Source organism: Mus pahari, chromosome 2, assembly GCF_900095145.1.
Source record: "Mus pahari chromosome 2, PAHARI_EIJ_v1.1, whole genome shotgun sequence".
Taxonomy (NCBI): Eukaryota; Metazoa; Chordata; class Mammalia; order Rodentia; family Muridae; genus Mus; species Mus pahari.
In genome coordinates, this window is record NC_034591.1 from 25868149 (window position 1) to 25889566 (window position 21418).

General features: G+C 38.2%; 1 protein-coding gene across 1 annotated transcript; it reads right to left on the reverse strand.

Annotated features, from left to right (window-relative positions):
* Positions 1-11616: 11616 nt before the first annotated feature.
* On the reverse strand, positions 11617-21161 carry Bet1 (Bet1 golgi vesicular membrane trafficking protein). Its single transcript, XM_021191046.2, has 4 exons — positions 21007-21161; positions 16943-17067; positions 14572-14628; positions 11617-12745 (listed from the first exon to the last, which is right to left on the reverse strand). The coding sequence occupies exons 1-4, from the start codon at positions 21023-21025 to the stop codon at positions 12590-12592; spliced, it is 357 nt and encodes a 118-aa protein (XP_021046705.1). The 5' UTR covers positions 21026-21161; the 3' UTR covers positions 11617-12589.
* Positions 21162-21418: the final 257 nt, after the last annotated feature.

The window sequence follows — 21418 nt, forward strand, 5'->3', positions numbered from 1 at the left end:
AAATTACAAGCAAATGAACCTAAAAAAGCAAGCTGGTGTAGCCATTTCAATATCTAATAAAATAGACTTCAATACAAAACTCATTGAAAGAGATAAAAAAGAACACTATATACTCATCAAAGGGAAAAATCCACCAAGATGACTTTAATCTTATTCTTGGTTGTCAACTTCACTGTATCTGGAATGAACTACTACCCAGAAATGGAGGGCATACCTGTGAGAAGATGTTTTGGATGGTTTGAAGTGGATGAATCCACTTCTAGTCTGGACCTTTGAGGTAGGAAGACATACCTCTTATCTGGGCCATATCTTCTGCTGATAAGAAATCTTTTGCTCGCTCATTGCCTGCTTGCCCTTGCCTTGTCAGAATATCCATTCCTTCATTGGCATTAGAGTCTACTTACTTGGGATTCCACCATGGAAATGCCCTAACAACCCAGACTGATTCTAAGATAAAAGATTGCTCTCTACAGACTGACAGTAAGGACTCATTGCCAAGGACAATAGCCACACAACTCATTCAACATGGGAAAAATTATACCTACATGGGGCCTTCCCTACAATGTTTTAGTATCTTTGGTGCGAGAAGGTACTCTGAAAGTTACTGAAAGAGAAACAGGGAAAATTAACCAGGAACAAAACCTTTGACCTACAGATGTAGAACAGAATTTGTGGAATAGCCAACCAACAACTTATTTAATTTAAGGTCCACTTAGTAAGAAGGAAGCTATATCCAACATTGCTTGAGTAACCATGAATCAGAGACTAGATAGCCCAAAGACCATGTGTAAAACCAAACATGACTTAGCAGGATGGGAGAAGAGACCTACAGCCAAATATTATGCAGAGAGAGTCTACATTGGAGGTCTCCATAAAATCCTGTCCCTCAGAGCTCAGGAAATCCCAGGAAAGAAGAAACAGAAAGATTGTAAGAATTAGAGGGGATGGAGGATGGACACCAAGAAAACACAGCTCTCTGAATCAACTGAGCAAGATGCATATGAGAGATTGAAGCAGCAAGAACAGGGGTTCTGCATCAGGTCCTCCATGTGTATGTTATAACTATCAGCTTCCTCGTTTATGGGACTTCTGACTGTGGTCACAAGTGTGACCCTGGCTCTTGCCCCCTCTTGGGACTCTTTTCCTCCTGTTAGGTTGTTGTGTTCAACTTCACTATGAAAGTTTTTCATTTCATCTTATTGTGTTTTATGTTGCCGTGTTTGGTGGTTATTTTTTTAGAAGTTTTTTCTAATGAGAGACAGAAAGGGAGTGGATCTGGAGGGGAGAGGATGTGGGGAGGGACTGGGAGCAGTACAGAGAGGAAAAACTAACTACAATATTTTGTATGAGAAAAAAATTATTTTCAATAAAAAAATGAGAAGTGTGAGGTGATCTATCCTTAGATGTTATGATCACACTGTTATTAAGTCTATCTCATTTCGGCATTCCATTTGAAATTACATTTTATCAGCCATTAGCCTGCTTATATTTACCTTGGCCCTTAGAACTCAATAATTTGGTGCTTCTTTTTCAACATCAGGGAGAGGAAGGCAAGGCAGTGGTGACATTGATGCAGCTGGCCATACCTCATCCACACCCAGTAAGCAGACAGAGATGAATGCCAATGCAGGTCTCCCTCCACTCACTTTAAAACCTCACCGACATTCAGTTAAACTCTCTAGAACCACTCTCCAGAGTTTCTCAGAAATGTATGTCCTAAGTGATCGTAAATCCAGGTAAGTTGACAATGAAGATTGGTACTGTATTCATTTATTTATACATTCAGTCCACCCATTTTCTACCCTGTGCCAGCTACTCTGTTTAATACATGTAATATAGACTAGTGTGGCAGTCGTTTTCCTGTCCTCAAGAGACCCCAAGTATAATCAGAAAGGCAAAAAACGAAACTGAGGGAGAATGCGATCCCACTCCTCATTTCCAGGAGTGAGGATTCCAGTTAAGACGGTTTATGTTTGTTCACATTGTGCTTGAGTCTTTAAACACCTCTCCACATTCCAACAGCAGCAGTGATCTGTGTCACCCACACCTGGAACAAGAGAAACTATATTTTTCATAAATACAAAGCCAAGTGAAGAGAAGATGAGCTACATCGGGTGTTGTACCCTTCAAGTAATCCATCTTACAGATACGATATGTGTACTGACGCCAATACTCACCATTAGAGAACCAGAGTGGGCATGTGCTTGGATCCATGGGAGAGAAAGGTGGAACCAAGGGAGAGAGAGGTAACGGTTTCACTGTCTCACCTTTGTTCAATGCATAAGGTGGATCAGTGGTTTGGTGGTTACTTCTTGTCTGCCACAGGCTATGTTTCCAACAGTGATGGAATATGCTGTCGGAGCTCATTACTTTCTACAGTTCTAATTGCCATGTGAATGCCCTGTGACTTCATGGGGACTGATTGATTATTCCTTTCCTCCATGCCAAGTTGATTTGTGTGCTTCAAAAGCCTGTGGTAATGGCAGCTTATTCCCATATATTGAAACCCTAGAGGTGACGTGAACTGGTCGGGAAATTCATGAGCAAAATCTATGAAACTACTGGTAATAAGGAAACATGCTCCACTATGTTCATAGCAGCTTTATTTATAATAACCAGAAGCTGGAAAGAACCCAGATGTCCCTCAATAGAGGAATGGATACAGAAACTGTGGTACAGCTATTAAAAACAATGAATTTATGAAATTCTTGGGCAAATGGAAGTATCTGGAGGATATCATCCTTAGTGAGGTAACCCAATCACAAAAGAAGTCACTAGATATGCACTCACTGATAAGCGGATATTAGCCCAGAAACTTAGAATACCCAAGATACATTATGCAAAACACAAGAAAACCAAGAAGGATGACCATTGTGTGGATACTTCATTCCTCCTTAGAGTAAGGAACAAAATACTCATGAAAGGATATAGGTACAGAGACAAAATTTAGAGCTAAGATGAAAGGATGGACTATCCAGAGACTACCCCATCCGGGAATCCATCCCATCATCAGCCACCAAACCCAGATACTATTGCATATGCCAGCAAGATTCTGCTGAAGGGACCCTGATATAGCGGCCTTTTGTGAGGCTATGCCAGAACCTGGCAAACACCGAAGTGGATGCTCACAGCCAGCTATTGGATGGAACACAGGGTCCCCAATGGAGGAGCTAAAGTACCCAAGGAGCTGAAGGGGGCTGCAACCCTGTAGGTGGAACAACAATATGAACTAACCAGTACCCCCTGAGCTTGTGTCTCTAGCTGAATATGTAGCAGAAGATGGCCTAAAAGGCCATCACTGGGAAGAGAGGCCCCTTGGTCTTGCAAACTTTATATGACCCAGCACAAGGGAAGGCCTGGGCCAAGTAGTGGGAGTGTGTGTGTAGGGGAGCAGGGGTGGGGNGGGGGTATAGGGAACTTTCGGGAAAGCATTTGAAATGTAAATAAAGAAAATAATAATAATAAAAAAAAGAATTAAAAAAAAATCTATGAAACTTGTGCTGCGTTTAGGAGGCCAAAAGTCACAAGCACTTGCACATGTGGAAACTATATATTTCATGTATCAAAGGTTAACTTTGATAGACATTGGATCAATGTTTTTCAAGTCAATATGAACATGGCTTTTATAAAACATCAATGGAAAAAATGTTTCAGTATTATACTGTTATTGACCAGAATGGGTCAGTTTTCTATCAATTTATTTTTGGGTTCTAATTTTAGAATCTTTTCATTAACTCCAATCTTATTTCAGATCTTGATCCCATTGACCTGTCTGTATTATGTACGAAACACAATGTTATAATACATCACATGTATGTCTGTAAAAAGCAAAAAAGGTGAAATATCAAGGTAAAAATTTGGCAGTAACTATCTCTGGACTTTCTATGAGTTGTCTGCCTAGGCTCAGGATAGCAGAAAATGCAGGAGATCCAGAGTCCTCCATGGATCTCCATGATGGGCATGGGAGACATCATCCCGGCACTATTTTGAAACCTGTGGGTATGGCAATGTATTTGTTTCCTGCAGTCCTCTCCATGGGTCTCCATGATGGCCATGGGAGACATCTTCCTGGCACTATTTTGAAACCTGTGGGTATGGCAATGTATTTGTTTCCTGCAGTCCTCTCCATGGGTCTCCATGATGGCCATGGGAGACATCTTCCCGGCACTATTTTGAAACCTGTGGGTATGGCAATGTATTTGTTTCCTGCAGGTAGGGTTTAAATTGCCAGAAACCAGTAGCTCCAAACAGCAGAACTTTGTTTTCTTACAATTTTGTGAGCCATATTCTTTCTGAAGGTTCACAGGGTGGATCTCTCCTCACCTCCAGTTCGTGGTAGCTGCAACCCTCTGCATAGAAACACAGCTCCCATTCTCTCACTGTCTCCCCATACCATTCTCCTTTCAGATCACCAAGTATCCTTCTGGATATCAGGCATTGACTGAGGCTATCATAATCCATCCATTCATTGGATACATTCGTCTCTTTATTTCTCAATAAAGTTTGATAGTCTGAATAGATCTGTCATTAGGAAATACCAGTTAATCCAGTACACCTGATAACAGCTAGCAGCCAGTTAGTAGTTGGCAACCTTCTAGTAGTATTAAGGTAGTGTCTGTCAAAGATAAGAGTTTTGACTATTACATTCCTTCTTTGAAATAATATATCCCCTACTTTAGAGAAAAATACTTTTCCTGATTGCATCATGAGCTAAACTAAAGGCTGTGCTTTACCAAAAATATTGTTTAGAATGGCAAAGCTTTGTGCTGTTCATCATCTCCATAAGCATTCAAAAAACCATGCCTTATTACCATTATTGGCTACAATAAATATCCAGACAATGATTACAAATGCCTGGTGTAAATTCAGATCAGAGCATTATAGAGTATTAAACAAATTAAAAAAAGAAAGGATCTTCCAGGAAGATTCAGACATAAGTTTGGCTAAATGAATAAGCATTATTCCTTAGAAATGTGTATCATATACTATATTGCCATAGGATTGTATGCCAAGTATTGGATTACACAGGGTTATGCCTATCACATTTGCTCACAAAGTCAGCTTCTGACTTTTAAAAATTAAGTTCACAGACCAGCGCCTTTAGATAGATTGGGTTTTTTCAAAGACATAAGGAATTGATACATCTATTCTGTATTTTGAAAATTCAGAATTTTTAAACCAGGCTCAGATCTCAGCAATTTACCCTTGCTATTCCATTTTCTCATCCTGATAGCTCTGGCTTCTACTATAGGGTAGTACGCATCGTCACTCCTCCAACCAGTCCCAAACTCCAGAAAGCACGAGTCATGCATCTGCCCGCTGGCTCTCCTCCCATCAGGCTAGGAAAATGTCTATAAAGTTGTACTGTGAGCAACAGAGTTATTTTTTTCTGATTATTGCAGGCTTTAGGGCCAGACTCCCTGAATTCTAAATTTAATGTGTAACTTTGGGTTGTTTATTGGTTTTGGGCAAGAGTTTTATGTGAAAAATAAGGCTATTAATAATACCCCCCAAATACTATGAACCTGAGAAAAACCACATTAGAAAATGTTAGGTTAGAATAGCCACTGACCCCATAGTCATTATCATTTATGATGGTGATGCTGGAGTATCAAAGCGTAAACACATCTGAATTCAATATAAACAGTGGAGAACTCTAGAAAGAAAACGGTTGGTCTTCCATAATATACATACTTGAAATTTAAAGTGAGCCAGCTTTGTGAGTGGCCGATGGAGCTGAAGAGAAAGGGACTCAATGAATAAGGACATATTTCAACTGTATTTCAAGCTCAGTGCTCTCCCACAGCAAGAGATGGCCCTTCGAATAACTTCTTCCATGACAAACAACAGAGGAAAATAGTGACAGCTTAGCAAAGACATACAATAACCTCTCTGAGCTTGTGTGTAGGGCTTTGCAGTGCATAATAGCAGTTCAGTGACATTGGGATTTCAGTCTTTTAAAGAACTCTTTAAGATTATAATGTAATTGCATAATTCCCTAAGTCTCTTTCCAGTTTACAAAGCCTTGCATATACCAGCTTCTTGCCCTCTCAAACACACACGTACATGAACACACACACACACACACACATTCAGCTCAGTCTGTATGTTACTCATAGATATATTTTGATGGCTTCGTGTGTGTGTGTGTGTGTGTGTGTGTGTGTGTGTGTGTGTGTGTGTGTGTGAATCATTTGGTATTTAATAACCAACTGGTTTGCTCTTCCCTAGGGAAGACTATTTCTCCCATTTTGAGCATTAATTGCCTATTTGGTATTTGTGTATGGCTGAGGTCTTGTGTATTCTCCCTAGCCATGTTAGCACATCTGAGTATGTTTATCTTATCTGAGCCCGCATCTCAGTTTTCTTTAAGGGCTATGCTTTTATTTACCCAGATAAAAATCAGTGGTTAGAATGGTGAGGAGGAGCTATAATAGCAGTTCAGCTATAGTTGTCCCTTATTCTATCTCTGAGTACTCTCTTGGATAATTAGTCCCCAGTTCTCTTTTTATCTTACCTGTGAAGAGATGCAAGCCAGACCTTTGACTTTATGAAATATATTCTCATTCAATCATGCATCATTTGAAATTCAGAGTTCCATTATCTCATAGAAAATTTAAGCTCAGAAAATTCATGGTGGACATAAAGAGTACAGTTCTTCAGTTTTTGGTCTTCATCACTTTCCTTTCATGGATTCACTAATGGATCGCCTGCCCTGAAACCTGAGAAAGGAAGCTTCTATTTCCTCTGGTTCCCATTTGCCATAGATGGGGAAGTGCCAATGAGTGACTGAATTACTAACCAGCCATGGATGCCATGGTCATTAGAAGTGCCTAGCTGCTGACAGCAGTGATGGATCTCACTAACTCACCCAAATAAACCCTTTCAGTGTGCCAGTGAAATGCCCTAGCAAATGAGAGGACCCAGTAACTCTATGGAAAGTGGTTCCCACATAATACTGTTGGATTTTGAGTAAAATGCAGATAACTTAGCTATGGTCAGCAGTTAAGTTTATTATTTAGAAATAGGACAAAAAAAAGGAGGCAATTTTAAAAGGAAAAAAAATCTAAGATTTCCGGAATGAAGTATACTAATTATAGGATCAACTTGGGTCACTGTAGTCATTGATCTTGATATGTGAATTTTGATTGAAGAGGAAGAATATTAAAAGTTTCCATCCTTTATTCTGCCCCTGGGTTTAAATCACATCATTCTTGACCCTACAAACAAGACATTCAATTTTACTCACACTCTCAGCTTTATAAATGAGAAAAATATAGGAAAAATTTAAATTAGCAAAAATTTCATGCTCCAATTAACCTAATGGCTATGTTATTCTTCCAATATTCAAAAATTTAAAACTCCGCTATTTTATTTTAGCAAAACTCAGCAAATTTATTTTATTGACCAAATCACCTTTTAATTACATGTCTTCCAGAAGCTCAGTACTGGAATTTTAGTTAGAGATGACAAAATAAAGATATGCTCTCTAGCAGGAATTATTAACCCATAATTAACTTATTTCTCAAACATGTGTTAGCATCTATCATGGCACTGAATACTTGGCAGAAACCATAGGTATTCAATGTAAGGTCCTTTTACTGGTATACACCAAAGATTTCTTTCTTTAATTCGACAAAAACATTTTTAAGACTTCTGCTACTTTAATTGTATGTTATAGAGATGTGCATATGAATGCAAGTGCCCTCAGAAACCAGAGGCATGAGACCCTCCCTGGAGCTCATGTGAGTGTTTGGACCTGAACTTGGGTACTCTGGAACAGCAGTATAAACCTTTACCATTAAGCAGTTTATTCAGCCCCAATAATTAACAAGGATGGCACAAGGCAGGGGTGGGCATGCATGAATCTCCCTGGGAAGAAGAAATGGATATCACAGGTGGACTGAGAGCAGGTGGAAATGGAAACAGGAGGTACTAGGTGCAGGGAAGTTGGAGGGAGAATACTGGCAGAGACAACTGGAATTGGGTGGGGGGTATCTCAGGGACGAGCTAAAAACCCAGAAATCTACAAGAGTGACCCTAGTTAAGACTCCTAGTAATAGGGGATATGGATCCTGAGTGGGCCATCTCCTATAATTTATATATAATATATATGATAATATATTTATATTCAATTGTATATAATATCATCTCCTACTAATACACTTGTAGACAGGATCCTAGCATAATCGTCACCAGAGAGGCTTCATCCAGCAAATGATGAAAACAGATGCAGAGACCCACAGCCAAATATTAGGTGGAGCTTGAGAGAATCCTGCAGAAGAGGAGGAGGAAGGAATGTAGGAGCCAGTCCCCTGGTAGGATCAAGGACACCACAAGAAAACCCACAGAATCAACTAAGTAGGGCTCATAGGAGCTCACCTAGAGCAAACCTACAGTCTGGGAGTGCCTATGGGTCTGACCAAAGTCTTCTGCAAAGATGCTATGGTTGTATAGTTTGGTCTTTTTGTGGGACTCCTAACAGTGGGGTAGGGCTTTCTCTGATTCTTTTAGGACCCTTTATTTTCCCCTCTGGGTTGTGGGGAAGTGCATAGTCTTATTGCAACTTGATACTCCATGTTTGGTTGATATCCCTGAGAGGCCTGCCCTTTTCTAAAGGGAAAATGAGGAGGAGGGAGTGTTTGGGGGAAGGAGATGGGAGGTGGGGAGGAAGGGGAAACTGTGGTCAGGATGTAATACACAGGAGAAGAATAAAAAAAAAGAAAAAAAAGTTAAAACTCCATTGCAGAAATAACACAATTAAGTCCAAACTATTTAGTCAGGAGAAATAAGTGCAAGTAAAGAGTTTAATGAAGCTGATTAGCACATATTGCTCTGAAATTGCCTTGTCTTTAAAGCAATAATCTAGAAGATAAGCCACTAATTATTGAGTTTCAATCTAACAGTATGAAACTCTCTAACTGACTTCTCCACTGTCATACATTTTATAATTGTGTGTGTGTGTGTGTGTGTGTGTGTAAAGACCAGCAACTAGCCTGTAATATCTCTCTATTTAAGTGTGAAATTAAAATGTTAAAAAGCCTTTTAAACATCCACGCCTAAAATCTGTAGGAATCATATGCAGTTTATTACAACAGTTTTTCTGAGACATACCATTGTATTTCACACTCGTCTAGTTTCCTTGAAGGGAAGAGTTTATGTTGAGTGCTCTAAAACAAATAGTTAGCAAATAATTCAGAAGTCGAATAAGTTATCTGCTTCTACCACTACTCATTCATTACTGACAAAATTCAGGAAAAAATAATTATATTACTTTAAAATGTAAATCAATGAATTAAAACTCTGCACTAGCATGTTTTAAAAGATGATGTCTCATGTTTCTGCTCATTTCTAAATTCATTACAACCATCAAAGAATCTATACATATCCTCCTGTGCATTCTTATGAGCCATTACCACAGGAATATAAACATGAGAAAGCACAGCAGGTACAAACACACACACACACACACACACGCATTCCAACTATATAAAATTGCATAGTACTGACACATGTTGAGGCCTGCAAGGTCGACTTAGTTCATTAAAAATATTAGGTTTCAAGTGCCATAAAATCTGTAGGATATACTCTTAAAATATTCGATGTGGTTATATTTTAATAACACTTTAATTTCAAGGGTCACAATTAACTAACCTTACATGAACTTTAAAGTCAAACCTACTATGTATGTTTGGTTAGAAACATGTGCATAATCCTAATTTTCTATTCATCTTGAAGATTAAACAAAGACTGGCAGAAATTGGCACCACACAAGCCGGCAACTCTGCCTCTCTTTGCTTCTAGAATGTTGGGAGTTCTGTTCCCCCTCTAGTGACTGAAAACAGGCTGCGGATTAAAACATAATTACATATGGAAAGGTTCAGAGGGAACTTCTTTCTATATGTGATTTTGACTTGTTTCACAAATACAGGGTCATCAGCTTGAAATCAGAATGTGCAGCACAGCTGGGGTTTATGTCAGGCAGTGTGACTTTATGGCTTTAGGTTTAGCTCTGAAGCCATTCGGCTTGCCACTAAGTTGACCAGTACAGCATGATGTCTAGCTCCAACTACCAAGCATTATTTCAATGTTCTAAGTAAATTCAGTATCTGTATGTTTAAATGTAGGAGCATTGAGGAGATGAGAGGCCAGTTTTGTAGAAGCAGGAGCTTTTCATGGATGCAAGTGCCAGGTCTCTCCACCTCAAGCCTCTGGCTCTGCATCAAAATATCATAAAACAGATTTAACTTATTCTCAGCTCAAATATTCTAGAATATGCATTAAATAATTTACATGACATCAATAACATATAGCTCACCCCTTCCCACTCATAATGCCTACTGGACCTATAAAAACAGGTTGTATTTTTTATTATTTGCGAGTGTTTCATTTATTTCTAAAGGCCAACATCTAGTGAACTAAAGTGACGTTTTAGGGAAAAAAATTGGCATTTGGAACGTTTAGAAGTTGTTTTCTGAATGTACTAAGTACAATAGAGATAGCTAATGTCCTACCCACCACCCAAACACCTTCTAGTTGCAGACCATTCAGATAAAGATTATAATGTGAACAGTTCACCAATCCTACGATTACAGCCAACTTCTCTAAAATAGCACATGTCTTTTAAAGACATAAAAGTTTATAAAGTATTTATAAACTGGTGAATTTATATACTATTACAAAGAAACAGAATTTTTTCATATTTTAGTTTTTCCCCAAATCTGATTCACAGGAATGCCTTTTCCAAAGGATTTCAACAAAAGAAAATAGAATTATGGCCAAGGAACCTGACCAGGGCCATGCTGGCCAGTACTTTCAGAAGACTCCCTGCCTCTGGCATCTTATCACACAGAGATAAAGCAAATCTCAGGTGTAGTTTTCCATGAAAATAAGTTATATTAACATACTGTAGGAGAATCACCTCTCCCTCATCCCATGTGACTTCTGTTGTTTCCACTCAGTAAGTTCCAACTACAACTTAAATTACTGAGGGTGATTTCTGAGTTTCCTTAAGTGATAATGTCATGTAAGGCAGAGGACAGCTAAAAGGGTCTTGAAACAATGAGTCACTTTGAATGCATAATGAAAATACCTACTTAGAGGTTGTATCAGCATCTCAAGACTTGAAACCAGACTACTGTCTAACCTTGAAAAGAATGAAGAGTTATTGAGTGTGGACAGGGATTACAGTTCCTATGGTGGGTCAGGCACTTTCCTCTATGCTGTTCAGAGTTAGAAACAGAGGCTACAAGCCTCAAGCAGGTGTGGAAGGAAAGGGACCATAACACAGGACGTTAAGTCACATTAACACTTCTTCCCTACACCTCAGCCCCGTCTCCAGCTCACTTCATGGCATTCAGATTCAGTGTTTGTAACCAGAACAATCAAACAAATGGTCTTGACCTGATAAGGAACTGCAAATGAGAAGAAAGAACTGAAAACTCAGTCAAGCCCAAAGGGAGAGACTCTAGAGTAGAAACAGAATTAAAAGGTGTTGAAGCTGCAACCAACGTTTGTCTTACTCATTCTGATTTAATATAATTATTAATTTTGATTTACTTTGTTTGGAATCTGAGCTTTTGGGATATTAGATTTTATGCCAAGAACATACAACACTTAAAGAAGCCATAAACATATTTTAATAAAAGTTTATTTTTTAAACCTAGAAATAGGCAAATTTCTAAAGTAAGAGCAATACAGAATGTTTTACAACATTGTAGTACTTTTTATTACTTAAATCCACCTTGTGTTTTGATTTCTTTAAGCAAATAAAATGGAGCTGAACAACAATCCTGACCTCTGGGTGCAAAGCCTAAATATTTTTCAGTACTTATTTTGAGCATATTGTAAAACAAAGGAAATTAATTTTCTTGGACACTTTTTTTCTGGTCAGAGCTTAGCAATCACTTAACTTCACATTATTCTGACACAAATAATGATCAAATGGCCCACCTAAGCAGCTAGAAATTAGAAACTATTATAAAGTCAGTAGAATTTATCATTAATATAAAACGATACCTATGCTGATACAGATGTGTATTAGGCTCCAGTAGAAATATGTCAATAGTTTTACTGAAGGAAGTCCTTGTACAAAGAATTCATGTGACAAATGCATTAAGAAAACTGTAGGGGGAAAGAAATGGCCCTACATGGTACCCAGCAAAGGAGCCGGTCATCACAAGGATGACATCAAACAAAGGGAAACGAGCTCTCTCCCACCATGCAACCTCCCGCAAAGGCTGACCCCAGCTTCTCTGGCATTCTGCTCTCCCACTTGCTCTAGAAAGTTACACTTATGGAACAGCAAGGTATGGTAGTTACATTTACTCTGACTGGGAAACACTGGAAAAACATAGATAGGTACAGCCACACTGACTTCACTCTTACGCAATACCCCTGGAAATGGGAGTCATAATGAGTCAATAAGGAACAGTATTCAAAGCATTATATGCTATAGTATGATTTCTGACAGAGGAAAACTCCACTAATCTTCAATGGAGAAGACCATTAGGAATGGTGCAATGCTGGCTATCAAAGAGGAACCCCAAGACATTAAATGCAACAAATTCAAAGCCCTCGCTAACTTGCATCACCTCAGTTTAATAATCCAATAAATGACAAAAAAGACAAACAATGAAAACAGCATCATATAGCATAGCAATTTCGTTTGGCTCCCTCTGGACAAAATCTTCAGTCTTCCCATGGTTTTACCTAGAAATCCAGTTGTAGAATCAAATTGTGAATCCTATGAGAAAATAAAGAAAACAGAATAAATTCTAATATTCTAGACATGGACATTCAAACAATTTACATACTGTTATTAGTATGTATTTTTAAAGATAATCTGTACATTTAATTAATTCAAGTATCTACTAGCTTGGAAATCAGCCTGATTGCTCCATGCAAAATAAAGCAGTTCTCTCAGTTGCTCTTTCATTATCCAATAAGCATTTCTTTCCATTCTTTAGCACAATTAAAAAGCACAAATGATTTAGTTTTTTCTTATTCCAGTCATATAGATGAAAAGCCATTAACAATAAAGTTGAATAATTTGTGTGATATCAAACAAGGTTTTGTCCACTTTCTGTTAAGGCACTAGTTTTCCAAGGTCAAATGTATGAGTGCTTAGATACTAGGACTTCATCTGAAATTTAATAGAGCACAGAAGATGATAGAGCCTTTGTTTAGACACGTGAGTTTGAAAAACAGTAAAATTTACTAGTGTTAGGAAACTATAATGTTGACAAGGCACCAAATAGAGAGAATTTAAATTCAGATATGAAAATGCCAAATGAAAATAGAGCCAGCAAAACCTTTAACATGAGCAGACTAGGCAGATTTGAAATCATGCACTTGCATTAAAATTTCAATATCCGGAGATGAGAAAGCAACCAACACAATGGGGCTCTGCATAGTTTAGTCTCCATAAACGCATGCACTTGGAATCTTTGCTTTGTCACAGGAGTCACTGTCAGAACCACTTGGGATGCTTTTTCACAAAATATATATGCCTGGGCTCCTCTCCGTGAGATTTTGAATGAGCGTATTTGAAGAGAGAAACAGGAATATCCATTTTTTCAGAGAACACTGCTTTCAATGTCATATTTGCTTTCAGATAGTCATTTTGGAATATATGTGAAGAAACAAAGGAAGGTCTAGAGAAGCTGGGTATCCAAAGTTAGCATGAATGACTGGAAGCCTGTTCTGAGAAGAAAAGGCACACATTCTTGAGCTTGTTTTCGACTAGAAATAAAGGGACCCTGGCTACTCAAATTTGTTCAGTAGATTGTTCAATGGATTTGTTCAGTAGTAATCCTTAGGAAATAAAGAAGAAGTAAGGGTTTGTTAAGTGAAAAGCATTTAGTTGGTTGGATATAAAGTGCTTTTTGATTGCTTGGTTAATAAATTACTAGTGGTCTACCTATTATGATTTCTAAGACCACTCAAAATATCCATTAGCCTTCAGACTTTAACAGTGCTTTAAATCCAGTGCTTTAAATAAAATGCACTGGCTTCAATCTTCACTTCTTGTTTATATATTAGACAAGTACAATGGAAAAATACATCTGATAGAAATTGTAAACTCATTAGACTAAAATGAAGTGGAATCCATCAGGATGTACAATGTCAGGGTCTGGCTTTAAACTAGACGAAGAGAAAGAGAGGGGACTGGGAGAGTGGCAAGAGAACGAGCCAGGGGAGCTGAATGCACTCAAGATCCGTTGTAGGAAATGCTTGAAAAATGCAGTAAGACAGTATTACAGGATGTGAAGTGTATCCTATTAAAGTTGTCAATAAGAATGGTTTTGGTTTTGGTTTTTTTGTTTGTTTGTTTTTGTTTTTTCAAGACAGGGTTTCTCTGTGTAGCCCTGGCTGTCCTGGAACTCACTCTGTAGACAAGACTGGCCTCTAACTCAGAAATCTACCTGCCTCTGCCTCCCAAGTGCTGAGCGTGCACCACCACTGCCCGTCAAGAATGTTTTTTAAAAAGGAAATTCATTATCTCTGGTGAACAGACTAATATTGAAAATATCAAGGAAATTTTCTTAGTTAAAAATCATAATGACTTACCATTTCAGCTAATAGTTTGTTTTGATTTTTAACTTCATGGCCTATTTCAATAGAAAGCTATGAAGAAGAAAACATACGTTACTGCTTATGTGAAGGTATTGAAAGGTGCTAAAGTAAAAGTGGCAAAGCCATACTACACATATTTATTTTCTCAGAAGAAACTGTATTCTAAAAATATATACTCTCTCCTGATACTGTGTTCAGTAAAATTGTTGAAAATTTTCCCACCTTCCCACAATGAACATTTTTTTCTCGTCTTTCATATTTTATTCACCCCCTGTGTTAACATTCTCTTCCTGTCTCTCTTATTCCAGCATCATTTGTTCTCTCTCCTCCCCTTTCTCTGTATTTATTGTTATATAAAATATTCATCTGTATATTTCTTTCTTATATTTTAGCAAATACAAGTACTCACATGACCAGTTCAAATGCAGACATACACACTTAGTAGTCCCCTAAAAGTAAGGCATCTCTTTGAATTTAAGTCTAGAATATTATTTTAAAGACTTTTGTTTTAATATAATAAATTGTGAAATCCCTTAAAAGTTATATATAACCTAAAATTATACTGAAAGAATCTGAGCATGTCAAACAACAATATAATTAATTACAGATGCTATGCAAAATCATACTTCATAACTTACACAACAAAGTCACCAAAGGTTTCCACTTGACTAAATACAATTACTGAAACTTTTTGTGTGTAACCATAAATTTAATGTTTGAAAAACATACATAATACTTTTATGAAATTATATCAATATTATAGAGATAAGATATGAAGTTTTCCACCAAATTTCTCAGCTCAGATGATAAAGCAGGATCCCAATCTACCCAACTACTCTTGGCATTCATGCCAAGAGCATGACATTCATGCCAAGGAAAGAACTCTCCAGGATATCACAGCTTTCTTCTAACACAGAATCGTACTAATCAACTGGAGGAATTTGTTCGACTGTTTGTGGTTTAAGACATTCAATTCTATGTCCTTCCCATTGTTTAACTTAACTTTTTAACAGTCCACCTTATTAGGTCCATAGATTGAATCATTTTAGTTAAGATGACTTTGGAAATAATACCATATATCAAAACACTATTTTGAGTACAACCTGAATATAACTTTCCAAAGACTAATATTAAATACCAATTACATGTGACAATGTGAGTTTCTATTGAGTGCTGCACAACTGTGTAGTATGTTTATTGCCATGGAAAACCAATGGCACATACTTTCAAAACCATCTTGTATAATTCCTTTAACAGACGTTTACCAAGTCCTGCTGAGAAGGAACTACACTGAATGTGTGTCACAAATGATCTTTGTTTTACAGGGAATGAGCTAACACCGGATGTAGTACTGAGAGAAAGCATGGGGAGGGGCAGATACAGCACTGCCATCTTCCCGGAAGATGGAAGATGGCAACAGTACCAAAGGCAGTTTGAGTTTTAAAAAACATGGAATAGGGGCACAGTGGTATGCAGAGTACAAAAGAGAACTCCCATTTGTCTGGTCTTAAATCCGTATGCATTCTGGATGTGTTGGGGAGAAGCTCTGAAGGACAGGCCATTCTCTGAAGAACATATAGAGAGAGCAATAAATCTACAGAGCAATAACAGGAGAATCCAAAGACTTCAGATGGCAGGATGTGCTGTAACAAAATTCTGCCGATAGCTGTGACAACATTATGAAGATCAAGGGGAAATGATACAGGTCCAAGGATTCTCCCACAGATCTACACATAAACATCAGGGCCATGTTTGAGAAACATGGGAAGGCCCAAATTCAAATGAGGCTCAAAAAAGGAAGTGAGAAAGACTTACATATTATATTTTAAGTCACTAACAGAAAAGGCTGGAAGGGCTACTTCACTGGATTTCCCTAATGCTCTGACCAGTGAAATTATTGGAAAATAAATTTAAAATATCTCATCCTTTTAACAGTGACATTTTTCTCTCGTCTCTTCTTTATAATATTCAACCTACTTGTTAACATTCTCTGATTATCTTATTCTAGCACATTTTCTTTGATCATAAGTCTAGACTAATTATTCTAAATTATTTTCTTTACTACAATAACAAATGAGGAAAATTACAAGTTAGCATTTTCTATAAACTAAAATTATACAGAAAGCATTCCTGGAACCGTTGGACCTATGGCATATAATGTATAGTACATTTTAGATTTTGCTAGGAATGGTTTGAGAAAAAAAAATAAGCAAGAATACTGTATCTTTTAACTTATTTAACAAATGGTCTGAACTTTTGGTGCACTTTGACCTCAGTGCACCATTCTGAAATGAATCCCTTCTTGTGATGACATTAAGTTCAAACCTACAAGTTACAATGTGAATGACACTGGTTCTGTACTTACAGATTTTATAGCCGTTACTTTGCTTCTCAGACTTTCAGTGAGTCTGTCATTCTCTTCTTCACAAGCACTGTAGCCACTATTAGCATAGCCATAGTTCCCATAGCTGCCAGGAGGTGCTCCGTCACCTACAAGGATCAGAGGTACACATGTAGGACTGCAAAAACTGAAGCTACTTTTAAGCCTTAGTAGTTTAAAAAAGCTAAAAAAGACCCTCTGAGGGCGTTGCAGACTACATATATCTATTATAGCAACACTGAAAATCAACTATTAAAATCAGAACCAGATATTACAATTCTTTTCACATCCTCTTTTAAGTAGAGCATGCATTTTCTTCAATAAATATTTATTGATCGTTTACTGATTGCTTAAAAAAACACTAAAACAGGCACAGACACACAAGAATATTTGGAAGACATTTGTTGTTTTAATAAAAGACAACATAGCTCCACCTACCCATCAGAGAAACTTGGTTCTAAGAGGAGAGGGAGAAAGATAATGGGGGAAGAGGGGAGGGTTCTCATGGCAGAAAGATGGTGGAATTTTCCTAGCACCTTCTCCTATAATAAGCAAATGGTGAAAACCAAAGAACAAAGGGAAGAGAGGAGCACAGGTGAAACCCTGGAGAATAGGCACAATGGTGTGTAAAGGCCATCAGCTGGGAGTCTCAAGTTCACTCATCTTCTAATCAATGTTTGAGAAGCTACCATATGTCTAATCTATTTTTTTTTTTTTTTTTTTTTTTTTACAGAACTTGCACCTAGGAGATGATGTGGAAGATAGAAGAATCCACTACTGCCTACTACAGTACTTGGCAATTCCAGGGAAGCAACAGGTACAGTGAGCATTAGGCAACAAATCCATACAGAAATGTTTGGGCACTGAGAGCACTTCACCAAGTTCATGTCATCATTTTCTTTGTAAAGGAAGAAAACAAACTATATAGTAAGGAAGAGTGATCCCTTACAATAAACAAGACAGAGAATCATGAAAGAAAGGTGACCCAAATCATTCAGTATTACTAAGAGAATAAATTAAACACGGCCGTGGCAGGATACTGAATTGGCTTCTGCCCTCCCAGATATGAGATTCTCAACAGAAAGACTCCTTGGTCTCAGTCAACCGTTGAGAAGCCACACTGTTGGATGGCTCTAGAACTGAAAGTTTTAATATTGGGACTGCAGAAGAACAACGCCCACAAACTTTAATGTGGTCTGAGTGACAAAAGAGTGTAGTATGTATTAAAGGGACTAGATTGTCCATGGCTGGAAGCAGATTCTCTAATAACCTAGGAAGATAGAAGAAAGGGATACCCTTAAAGCTAGAGGCTACCGTAGGCTCAAACAGCAAATGCAGTAGCAATGATAGTAAGAACAATCATAGTGACAACAAAGAGAGTGGGTAGCAATAAGTCTAGTAGCTGAAGAACAGTTACGTGTGAATAAGAAACTCTTTCAAAGCACAGCACAATTTAATTTTATTGAAGTAGCAAAACTCTTGAATTCTTATAGCTCTGACTATATAACATCAAAACTGACCTCTACATTGAACTATAACAGCAAAAAGATTTGTTCATTTATCATTCTAGATGTCCATAAACACACAGGTACACACACACCCTACAACAATACTTAAGTAAATACTTATAAATGAACTAAAAAGGACATTTCTCCTTTACTGTAAACCAAATTTGTCAATAACAGAGTGCCTTACGCTTCTGTAACCTCCTGCACCTAATGAGCACTTTCTATGTACCAGACGCCTATATTTCTCCATCTACCACAAAAGCCATAACAAAATGTTAAATATTTTAAACAGAGGGGTCAGTTGCACACTTGCTGGCTGGCATGGTCTCTCCCAAGTTCTCCACACATATTATCAAACAGATTAAAAGCTGGAGGACAGGGCATAGTCATTTTTCCCGCACTCACCAAATAAAATCAACACTTGCAAATTTGATCTTTCTTCGCATCATCTTCCATCCCCAAACAGAAAAACAAAACAAAACCAACTAAGCTAAAGTAAAATACTACAATTACTATTCCAACTTTTTCAGTGAGAATTAATTACTACTATGACGAACTGTAGAAAGGCAAGTCTTGAAGGTCATCTTCAGCTGATGTCATTTCTGAAAAGTGCTACTTCCTTGAAGCAGGCTCTATCAATAATCAGGCCAATTCATTTAACACGTGTAATTGGCAGGTTTTACATACGAATGCCTATCAGACTCACTATTATTTCAAATTTCAAATTCAGGTCAACACACAATGATACTTTTAAGTCTTCATAATTCAACACCAATTTAAGTGATAAGCATACTTAACCAAATAATTACCCCTCTTCTTCACTGCACTTCAAAAAGGACTAGGAGGGGACTCTAGCCTGCTGATTCTAATTTAATTGAAATCTAATTTAACGTCTTTCTGAGTAATTCTAACATACAGTCAGAGATAGAACCCACTGTTAAGTCCCTGACCTGCACGTATTAAAAATAGTACAGCACAAACAAAATTCTAATAGGCCAGTGGCCTACTGATGAAATGTAAAGTCCTTGAATAGACAGATCGTTCGGGTGCCTCAGGGTCCTAGCTTCACTCAGAGTGACTTCATCACCACAATCTCTTGTATACATCATTCATAACTACCCTGAATCTTGTTTGGTCATCTTCTCATCTGGGACTTCCTTCTCCCAATCCTCACTGTCACTGGCATCCTTCAGGTTCTCCTGGCTCCAGGAAGCCCACAGTGAGCCATGGATTATTAAACCCCCACTGCATTTACTATCTGTTGAACGTAACCTGTACTGGGATGAAAAGTCACCACCTTGGATCATACTTTGTCATCTGCTTCCCCAGCAATTTATCTCCTGCTCCTCAATAACCCTGGAAGCTTTGGGAAGTACACAGTGTGTCACAATAAATGTCTGATGTCATTAGTGATGGAAAAATGTAGGCATATATGCCTAATCTTGTTTGAAAATAGTTCTTTGGGTTATTTGAGATGAACTACTTTCTTTCAATGATTGCAAGGATTCATAAAACTAAATTTACAACTTCCTTCTCATGCAAGTACTTATTGACAACCATGTAAATCTATATTACTGACACCTTTCAAGGCCCTTATTTTTCAGTGGTTTTAAAGTCCACACATTCTATCCCTATAACCAACCTTATTGAAAATACTACCATGACTCTGCACTGTCATGAATATTGTGTTCCTTCTTACATAATCAAAACTCATAAGCCGTGAATTATGAGTTGAGGAAGAGGGTTTATTTTTCATACCTAATTTTAAGTGTTTGTCCATTCACTGCCTTTAACACCTCAAACTTTTAAAAACTATGTTTTTTACTCTTCCAATGTATGGTAGAACGGCAACATCCTCTTTAATATTTCACACAATTTTTTTTTTTTGCAAGCACTCTGCCCTTCCTTCTTTAAAACATGGTTAATAGAGAAAGAACTTCAGTTATTACTAAGCTACTACTTCCCCTGACCCATAAAGGCAAGAACAAGTGTTAAGTCATCAAAACCCATTTCTATTGCCTTAGCAGTGGGACAAGGTCTAGGTCAGAAGTGTTCCAAACAACTCGCCTTTGACCCAGACCTTTCATAACAGGCACTTTAACAATAAGGACACGTATATTCACCTTTGTAACTCACTGTTATCATACTAACGCATCGTTATGGTTGGGCTTAAAGCTTACACTACTCACTCCCCAAATGTCACTTCTTTTTTAAAAAGATCCAGAATGAGTAAAGCAAACAGCAAGGCTTGGGAAATCGGGTTACTCCCCAAACTAGCACATAGAGAAAGAAAATCGTATGCTAGCCAATTCACCGCTCTGTGCAACCTACCATATAGATTTAAACTTTTGTCTAAATACAACTTCAGGAAACCCTTCGGAACTAGGACACATGGTGAGACCCTTCTCCAAAGAACCCAAACAAACTCGCTTTCGAGCACCAAAGTCACTGGCAGAAGGCCGGTAGTCTCCTCCCACAACCCTGCTCCCCGCTCAGCAGGTCCTAGGGTCCCCAAACTTCGAACCTCAGCACCGTTCTTACCCAGGCCTGCACGCCTCATCCTGCCAGGAGAGGGAAAGGCAGGCAAGGAGGAGTGAGTAGAAAAATGCCAGGGTCACCCGACCTCGGCTTCAGACCCAGGGCTCCTCAGAGCACCAACTTTTTGCCTCAGAGCGCCACGACATCACCGCGCTCTAAACACCGCGCCGGTTTATGTCGTCACTCGGACACATATAGGCGCCCTGCAAAGCGATTTAGTTGCATTCTGGGAAATGTAGTTTTCCGTCTTCTGGGGAGTTACTGGGTGAGAGGGTCATGGTAGGAACCGTGTCTGGAGCGGGCGGGGCTTCCGGAAGGGCGGCGACAGCTGCTGTGACTCTAGTTCTGTCAGTCTGGGTCTTTACCTCTTCCAGAGCTTTCAGTATGGCACTTTTTGATGTTAGTGCCAACTTTA

What these genes read in the sequence shown, in the direction of transcription:
- Bet1 (XM_021191046.2), bottom strand. An exon ending in AAGTAACGGCTATAAAATCT is followed by an intron (nt 14,629 to 16,942) that starts GTAAGTACAGAA and finishes TCTTCTTCATAG; the next exon opens with CTTTCTATTGAAATAGGCCA. An exon ending in ACAAACTATTAGCTGAAATG is followed by an intron (nt 12,746 to 14,571) that starts GTAAGTCATTAT and finishes ATTTTCTCATAG; the next exon opens with GATTCACAATTTGATTCTAC.